The sequence below is a fragment of the Micropterus salmoides genome, unplaced genomic scaffold (genome assembly GCF_014851395.1).
Source record: "Micropterus salmoides isolate LMB-PRFRI ecotype aquatic unplaced genomic scaffold, ASM1485139v1 Ms_hic_scaffold_19, whole genome shotgun sequence".
NCBI lineage: Eukaryota > Metazoa > Chordata > Actinopteri > Centrarchiformes > Centrarchidae > Micropterus > Micropterus salmoides.
Window position 1 is genome coordinate 19,784,172 of NW_024041039.1, and position 9,498 is coordinate 19,793,669.

Here is a 9,498-nt window from a genome sequence, read left to right on the forward strand (position 1 = left end):
TGCTGGGGCAAGAGAACGGGTACGTGCATCTTCCAAGTCCTGGAGGGGAATAAAGTGCTGCTCTCATTTTGTTCTGACATCCTGACTTCAGAAAGCCGGCATTGTTCCTGACACGCACAGCATCCTGGCAGCTAAAGTCACCTCGAGGCTAGACAGTGAGTGATGCCAAAAGACGGTGAAGAGCCACGCCAGTTACAGCAGAGGCCTGTGCCTGCAATAGCAAATAGTCAATATAGCGCTCTGTGATCAACAATACGCTCTGACAGGCATCTCTAACCACACAATCCATGTCTTGTTCAGTGGCTCTCAACCTTTGTTGTCTTATGTACCCAGACAGCCCAATTACCCCTTCATCGACCCTAGTCATCATGTTCTAAATATGTTCTTGCTGTAGACCTGCGGATAATAAAGTGGATGTTATCTTACATGATCAACTATATAAAAGTGGATGTTGTTACTTTATATTTTTTTATACAATTTACTATGTAGGTTTGCTATGCTCAAGCTTGTGACTAGCACAAGCCTTGACATTTCAAATATTTATTTGTTACTTTAATCAAACTATTTCAACCGTTTATTTCTTGCATTTAGCCAGTTATTTCAACGGTTTGTTCTTTAGGCAACTTCAAGCTAACTGTTTCAACTATCTGTATTATTTTATAGTCCCCTAACCTAGCCTTGACCAACCAAACCAAGCCTATCGGAGGTAAAGTTGTCAGAAAGCTGGTGGGGAAAAATAGTACAGTTTTTACACACTCAATTGCAACACATGGTGACAACATCTGACTCTGGTTGATGGGCAGCTTAGATAAGCAACACACCAATTTGAAATTGTATTTGGCTATTTATTATTATTTATTTAACACTAATCAGAGGATATTTAAAAAATTCTAATCTTAATTTAGTTGAGTTTACCACCACTCCCCTGCAAACTGCAAAATTACCTCCTGCAAATAAAATTACCCCTATTTGGGTAATAGGTAATATCACTGCTCTAAGACACCCCTCTCAAAGAGACAGTGAATAAAAGGATGGGAGCCATGGCAGAGGATATTTCAGTATTCATGCCAAATGTATTTATTGACTAAATTTACAGGGTACAATTAACACAAATAACCCTCTTGACCACTGCTCAGCAACCTTCTGTACACTGTGACAGTCGCCTTTGCTGTCTTTCAATTAAAGGTCCACTTGTCTCTGTTTGCAGTATATGTTCATTGAATAAACAATCACATAAAAATCCACTGGCTGAAATGCATTTACAAAGTGGAAAATACACAATCTGCAATAGTACTGACAGAGAATACATCTACAGCTCTATAAAGGCAAAATAAACCTGCTGTCAACAACTAATGTGGTGAAAGATAGGTAGTTCTTTACTGCTATGAGATCAGTTTTTGACTAACATATACTGCACAGTTTTGTGGAAGAGTAGTCATCTTTCTCAGTGCAGTCTTTTCTTCTTCTTCTTCTTCTTCTTGTGGTGGTGGTGGAATACCTTGGTGGGAGTGTTGCATCCCAGAAATAAAGATTCAGTCCGGATCAATATGCAGTTCGAGTAATACTCCATCCACGCATCTTGTTTTTTTCTTTCTTTCTGGTTTAATCTTTTTTCTTCATATTGCCTTTTCTTTATGTGGACAGCCAGGCAGCAACACAGGCACACACCTTCAGGAGAGGCGAAGAGATCTGCCCAACCAGTCTTTTACCTTCCTCCCATCGGACCTCTTCTTTCTCTCTATTTTCCCCTAAGTAGACCGTTCGCTTTGCTATACGTGTCCAGGCTTGGAAAGGTAGGCTATGAGGGCCACAACCACCCCCACATACATCCCTGTTCCAATGGTGATGGAAAGAGCAGCCAGGAATAGGGCTCTTCTGGAGCTCATTCCTGCTCTGGAGAAGTCTCCCTTAGCGATGGCCTTGCCAGTCTGACAAAACAAAGCAGAGAGTGAAATGAGCCGGTGTGTTACTCATCAGGACTGAGGATATGAGTAGGTGTTAAGCCACAGTTAAAAGATAAAAAACAAGAAATTGCTCTCTGGGAGCAATTAGTTACCATGGCAATTAGATCATTATCCCTCTGACAGTGACAAATGTGTTGTTTGGGTGTTTTGGTTTCCCAACCAAAAATGAGCCTGGCCTTTATTTATCCTTCTGACACATTATTTTCTGCTCTTGTATAATTGTCTCTGCAATTACTGTGGTAAGATGTTTCAAAAACCACTAAGATGTGCTTGTCTGAGGTTGCAGTGCATGAGCCTAATCTTTTTGGACCAGAAAGGTACTGGCATTAGATGAACTTGCTGTGTTGCTGTACATACAAATGAGGTCTTAGCAATGGATGCAACAACTTCAAATAATGTCATTGCACCGTACTGTGCAACTCGAACATACAGCATACCAAAACATCAATGTTAATGGTTGCCTAAAGTGGATACAGAGGACTGTCAAGTGGGCCGAACCTCCTCAATTTATGCAGTCAATCATCTGAAACAACTGCAAGGAGGGTCACGGGGTGGTAGCAGTTGTCTGAGTGCTTGTGCTCGCTGACCTTAGATAGAATGCAGTGTAATCAGAGTTAATGACAGTCTTGAGATCTCTGGGCCTTTACCTTGTGAGAGTAGTAAAAGGCAACGATGCCCAAGGGCCAGAAGCAGCAGAGCATGGAGAAGATGGCGAGGCCGAGGTAGTCCCGAGGGGGCAGCACTATGAAGTTGTCCTCGCTCTCACTGTCACTGGAGCTGTCACTCTGGAAGACAGCGGGTTGATGAAGAATAATTGAATTTCAGAAAAGCAAAGGATGATGCACTACTAAGGACCATAAAATGAGACAAAAGGTGAGAGCAGTGATGAGATGGACACCTAATAATGGAGTAAAGTTGACATGTGTAGATAGTCAAGTGTACTTTGGACATCTTCACAGTGATGTAGCTTGACAAATGGTGAGGGGGGGCAGGCCAGTGTATCTGCCCTTGTTCCACCACCACCCAGAACAGGGTGTGCTCAGCCAGCCAGAAAGGATTTGGTGCCTCTGTCAACACCCATGAGCGGCCTTACAGATAACACAGGATTAACGGATTGTTCCATCATTGCACGGCGACAGGGGAAACAGCAAGAAGACAGTGTCATTTATGTGCTAAATTGCTTCTACAGCATGAGAGACCTCCACCATCTCTCCTCAATACGAGGCAGTGACGCTCCCAATGCTGTGCCTCGATACAAACTCAGGCCCACGAGGGCTGAATTTGCTAATGAATGATAGATTTGAATGCCTCTCAGACTACATTGGCACATTGCCTGCAGCAAGGATGGCAATGTGACTGCACGGGTGACCTTTAAGAGGACGTCGCCTTACTTCTCTCAGCTGTCCCAAAGATGGAGTGGATGTTTGTCTAAATAAATAACCCCCATAAAGAGCAGGTTTCATTTGTTAGTCTTGCTGCCTGCAGGGATCAATCAAAGCGGGGAAAAGGAAGGCACAAAATAGAAATCGATATGTAAGGCAGGAACTGAACCAACCATTTTAGAGGTAATTATAGTACAGACAGTGAGCAAAGAAAAAAGGAGCCATACTCCTGTGCTGACGACCACATTTTAAAATATGTAGTGCACAATTGTTTTTTTTCGCTTCTAATCTAATCTACATTTACCAAACCACAGAATAATGTAATTTTCTTGTAGTGTTTTGGGAGCATTTCTGTGAAGAAACCTTATTTAGATGTTAGTGGAGGACATAAACACTGTACTCTCCAAACAGTTTCCAAACAGCTACCGCCAAGAAAAGATTATGAAGCTCTCTGTTATCTGCTTTATGAACACTGTCCACCTGGACACCTGGGTGTGATCCATCAACACAGCAGCTGGTCATAACCACATAATCTGACATCACATGAATAAACCGGTGGGAACAAACAGCAGTAATCTCCTTCTTTCTTTGTAGCAAGACCTGATAACAGTTTGTGTGACTGGTGCATTCAGTCCTACTGACAGCCTGCCTGACACCGAGTCTGGGGATACACTCCCAGTCTGGTCTGATGCCAGTGTAACTGATGGTGCTCCACAGACACACAGTGCCTTTACCAACCCTGTCACAGCTATCTCTGAGGCCTCGTTATAGTCTGGAGGGGACATTCGACTCCACAGCAGGGCACACATAGACCCCTGCACCCTGTTACTCTGGGCAATGGCATAATCCACATGCATCTGTTACATTGTTACCTGCAATTTATTTTTTCTCTGTCACACATATGTCAAATATCTGCTGACACAAACTAGCTGTGGAACTGCTATTTTAAAATTACACAACTTTTTTGCTGGGTCTGAACAATGGATGGGGCACCATGGAAATGTACAGTAATGCTATAGTTTGCAGGAAGGAGCATAAAAAAAACATCTGCTGACAAAAAAACCCTGCCACAGATTATATCCTGGAATATTTAGGATGTGTATGAAGCAATAACCAGCTCTGTTCTCTCCCTCTTATTTTTAGCCTGAGTAAATATTCCTAAGTCCTCTAAACGTTTGATTTGACTCGTATACATCACAAAACATGTGAATCTTACACATACAGACACACAAGGGAAAGTAAAGAAATGCAGATGCTGGACAGCCAACTTTCGCCTGAAAACTGTTCATCAGATTCATTTGCTCTTTTGAATTGGCATGGAATAACTTTAGCTCCAGGCTCACCTGCTCTGACAGCCATGCATCAGCGGAGTCCGCTTATAACCCTCACAGCACGACATTACTTATGGCAGTAATGGAAGTCGCTGCCATGTCTCTATCTATCAGCCAGGCCTCCGAGTGACAAGAACTGGCATGATCATCAGCCCAGTTAGGTTGCAATACTTCTTCCATGCCAGCTCAGAGCCCTGGGTATTTCACAAACATCCCTGGATGAAATTAGATATTTACTACTTCTGAAAAGATAGCCACAGCTTTATTTTGGATAGGGACTTTGAGGTCCTAAAAGAACAATAGCCTGGATAGATACCCTCAGATGTGTCATTGGTAATTATAAAACAAAAGTGTACAATTACCCCGCGCCAGATTTGAAAGATGCCAGTAAATTGACCATTTAGAGAACAGAGTGAGAAATGAGCATGAATCACACTGGCAGTCTATTAAAATGAAATTATGAAATAATATGCATCACTATACACACCATGACTCACTTTCTGCTGAAAGATGGCCCCAGCAGTTAGGCGCAAGTGTTGTAACGCCTTTAATTTCATATAGCAACTCAATATTCTAATTATTCTGTCAAACACTGCCAAAAGGCTTCTACTTGCATCAGTAATTATTCCCATACAGCTTGTAGCAGGAGTGAGAAGTATAACTGTTTCTACATTTACACCATGTATCATGCTACAATTGAAATATATACTGCTTGTAGAGGCCCATTATTTCAGGCACCTACATCTCCAAATAAAATAACACTAAAGCAATGCAAACTGCCATATTTGCAGGAGACATATTTTTCTGTGGTGTGACCTCTGACCTCATACTCAGGACCCTGCTCCTCTTCCACCTCGTACGACACCGTCTGGATCTTCACATCCTTCTCCCCTTGTGTGCTGTCCAGAGAGTTTTCTGTGGAAGCTCCATCCAACACAGCGTCCTTACCCTCTGTGAAAGTCGTCTCAAAACTTTCACTCTTGGAGTCCTTGCTGTGAAGACTCACGTCATCCTTGTACAGGATAAAGTTGGGCCTGTAGAAGGCCTCCACAGCTAGATGCAGGGATGTGGCATCCAAGAACTGTTGAGTCTTATGCTTGACATTAGTCTCAGTGTAGTAGTAGCCAATGAGGTTGTCCTGGTAAGGCTGGCTCGGGTAGTCACACTGGTAACCCTGGTAATCGTTGTGCACCACGTGTTTGCTGGTTTTGTCTAGCAGGGGGTTCTGGAGCTCACTGAGGCTCTCCATAATGGCAGGTTCACACGTCTTGTGGATCAGAGGATGAACTCCAAAGAAGATTTGGCAGTCTGGTAACTGGAAATACATGTTACATTTGGTTAATAAAAACATTAAAAGAAAGAAATAACAAGCAGTTTGATTAAGTCATGGCCAAATCTCTGGGAACATGTGGTTAATCTATAGGTGCAGTGTAGCTGTCCAGTGAGACCCAACATTAGATTTCTGGTGATGTAATAATCTAGGACATGAATTAAGTGTAGGAAATATTTCATCTTGTTTGGCAATCAGCATTCCTCTCACAAGCTCTCAGCAGTCTGCGCCATAAAATCACCATCTGCTGTATGTTCAACTGTTGCATCTCACACCCCCAGATTCATATAAACATGTAGGAAAAAAAAATATCCTCCACGTGTCACAGCTGCCGATATTGAAAAGCAGAGTGGCAGGTGCTGTTGTATTTCACACTGCATACTGATTACTTCGACTGGCCTCCCTAACTCCTCCTGAAGGTTTCCAAAAACAGCTGAAGAGTGGGACAAACGAGTGGAAGATCAGTTAAAAGAATTAATGGTTTATGGGAACAAAAACACGCACAAAAAACCCCCACAGGAACACTGTCAGGAGAGACTGTCACTAAGGCAACAAGCTGTGAACGTGTCCAGCTTTGAGTAAGCAAATTTGTTTTGCAAATCCAGCACTAATGGTCAGTCCCTTTTTGGCCAGCAAAAAACTTATCCATCAAATCAATCTATAAGAAAAGAGCCACTTAGGCAGCTGCATCAAATTTTGGAATTAGTAGAAAGTAGCAAATCAAGTAATTTCAGGCTTTTTGTTGTTGAAAGTGCTGTACTGAGAAATCAGCCACACGGTGGAAGTACACAAGATATTACAGAAATTTTCCTCACATTGGAAAAAAAAGAGCTTTGGGAGGAGATTGAGTTGCACAGACATGGACCCAAACACACAGGGGCTGGGCAATATGACATGAATACTGCAGTGCCATCATAACATTACATTCTATAGTCTCAATTCTTGTGTCAATGCCTCTGACGCAGTCTCAACAAAAACTGCAAAACATACCCCCCCCCCCCCCCCCAGCTGATACTGCATTTGTTTACATTATATTGCCTACATATCTGGCCCGCAGAGACCTTTGGCCTCTGTGACCCCTGGAGAACAAAAGCTCACACAGTCAATAGGTCTCAGAGCTGTTCGGTGTGGAGAAGCACGAATAATGTGGGCCAGTGGCTGAATCTTGAGCCCACACTCCCAAGACTCAGGGCTCAGTATCTTCAACGCTATGTCCTGCCATCTCCATTCTCACATGCTTCTGAGGCTGAGCCACTCTCCAGATAAAAAGGAATTCCATTATACACTACATTAGACAACAAAAACCACATCCCACATCCACAAATAATTCATCTGACAGGAGAAGATGTGCACTTAGCACATGTGAGTGCGTGCATAGGCTCAAAAATTATTAATGATCATGAGAACATACTCTACTTTCTGTTTTTGTTTTTGTCTATTTATTAATGTATGACTCTCTCTCTCTCTCTCTCTCTCTCACTCACTCACACACACACACACGCACACGCGATCACACAAACCCACACATTTTTCATTATTTTGATGACATCACACCTTATTTTTTACATCACATAAAATTGCAATCCTACTTACAAATATTATGTAGATAGTTATGCGGGATATCTTTTTAACTGCTATTTTTTTGTTGAATAGAGATCTGATATCTAGTCTATACCATCTAACAATAGGCTGAGAATATTTTGGCACACTAAGTAAACATCTCCGAAAATCAGCTTACCTGTGGTGGAAAATCTTCCCGCAGCTTCGATCAGCATCGTTCCTCTGCGCAACTGAGTCGATGGAGACGGACGGACCCACCTTTCTACTTCACATTATCAGCTCTGGGAAACTGTCACCGTGGCACAGCATATGGCATCCGTTTAAAAGGAAGTTATTCCATGTGTGTAAGAATGGACTTTGCCCGCCGCCGAGCTCTGCCCGCCATGGCACCGCTTCTGCGTCTGACAGGTAGGTGGATTTTACGCACAGTATCACACTGAGCGCACGCTCCACAACAACTCCGGTGGAGGCTGAGCTGACTCCAGCCAAATGATTGGCCGTGAGAGGCGCGCTGTAAACTCTAGTAGCCTACGGTCGACGGATTTGACATTACCAAACTCTGCTTGCCTTGCCTGGGCGTCTTCCTCCAGCCCAGTGGCTCATGTGCTGGCTGGTTTTTTTTTACGCCCCCCAAGAGGTGCTATTTTGCCTCGTTGCATAAGCAAAGAGTCCTTTGGAAACAAACAAGTTGGATGCCTCCACAAAAAGCCACTGTTTTAGATCACATGAGCCAGCATCTCCACTTGGCAGAGAGATTTATTTTTGTTTGTATTACTTTCACAACTTAATTGCATGTTAAAGTGTTATTCTTCCCCACTGAGAAAGTCACAAACACAAACACTCCAGAGAACATTTTTATAAAGCCCTCCTGCTGCTACATGCATTTTAGGATTCCCCATCTTCATATAATTATAGCTTTTATTCTTTGTTTCAGAAAATGTGCCAGTTTACCTTGATTTCCTTGTCCCTGTGCATGGTTCTGAATTGGTCCCAAATGTAGCTTAGAAATAAGCCACTATTAAATTCATTGCACATTTATATTTGATTAATATTTCAGACAAATCCCATGCATTTATCACGAGTCTGCTAATTTGGTTTTGCCTTTAACCCCACTCTGCTAAGCTGCTTATGATTCCCTGCCACAATTTATCATTGTGAACACTGTTTACACAACATTAATATAGATGTATTCCCCATCCACGCAGATGGGTGACATAATACATTTCACACAACAAAGTAAACCTAATTTATTTTGATCGCCATGGAGAATAATAATGACATAACTACAGTATTTACAGGGACGCCGTCTGCGGTTTAGGCTCATGTAAAAACACACTAAAAACAGTGCCTAGGCTGTAATGCTATGCCAAGAAATGAAAGACTGATATACAACCACTGAACACTGGACACATATCTTATTCAGAAGGAGCACTCTGTTCCACAGGCTCATAAAAATGTCTGGAGTTAATAATGTGCAAGCCCAGGCTCTGTCACTTTCACTGGGAGACACATTAAGGTGCTGATGGACACTTTATGGGGGAAACATGGGGCTGCATTTATAAGACTGGGCACATATGAACTGCGTCTCTACCAGAGTCACCTTGTGTTCACATGCACGAGGCGACGTGGCATAACAGTCCTGCTGTCACCGTGATGGATACCCCTCCCTCAGGAGACGAATATATTAGAAGAGGAGGGGATCACAACACTCCATTATTCCTCTTTCTTCCTTTCTCTCGCTCTTCGTCAGCCTTCACAGCAGGATTCAGAGTAACGTTTCCTAATGATCTGTGTCAAAACAGCACAGGAACCTCCACAGTCCAACACATCCAATTCTGAAAATGTGGCACCATGAACACAAAACCAGTATAGCCCAGTGGTGCCACTAAGCATAGTTCATGAGAAGAGAAGATTTCTCCGTGCACCGTGCT

At 42.8% G+C, this 9,498-nt stretch overlaps 1 protein-coding gene across 1 annotated transcript; it reads right to left on the reverse strand.

Annotated features, from left to right (window-relative positions):
- Window positions 1-1,053: 1,053 nt before the first annotated feature.
- LOC119910908 (synapse differentiation-inducing gene protein 1-like) lies at window positions 1,054-8,043 on the reverse strand. Its single transcript, XM_038729757.1, has 4 exons — window positions 7,746-8,043; window positions 5,501-5,992; window positions 2,612-2,749; window positions 1,054-1,928 (listed from the first exon to the last, which is right to left on the reverse strand). The coding sequence occupies exons 2-4, from the start codon at window positions 5,924-5,926 to the stop codon at window positions 1,770-1,772; spliced, it is 723 nt and encodes a 240-aa protein (XP_038585685.1). The 5' UTR covers window positions 5,927-5,992; window positions 7,746-8,043; the 3' UTR covers window positions 1,054-1,769.
- Window positions 8,044-9,498: the final 1,455 nt, after the last annotated feature.

Excerpts from the sequence above, each read along its gene's own strand:
- LOC119910908 (XM_038729757.1), bottom strand. The coding sequence starts at position 5,926 with ATGGAGAGCCTCAGTGAGCTCCAGAACCCCCTGCTAGACAAAACCAGC. Across the intron at positions 2,750-5,500 it reads AGCAGGGTCCTGAGTATGAG|AGTGACAGCTCCAGTGACAG; the intron begins GTCAGAGGTCAC and ends GCTGTCTTCCAG. Across the intron at positions 1,929-2,611 it reads CCTTTTACTACTCTCACAAG|ACTGGCAAGGCCATCGCTAA; the intron begins GTAAAGGCCCAG and ends TTGTTTTGTCAG.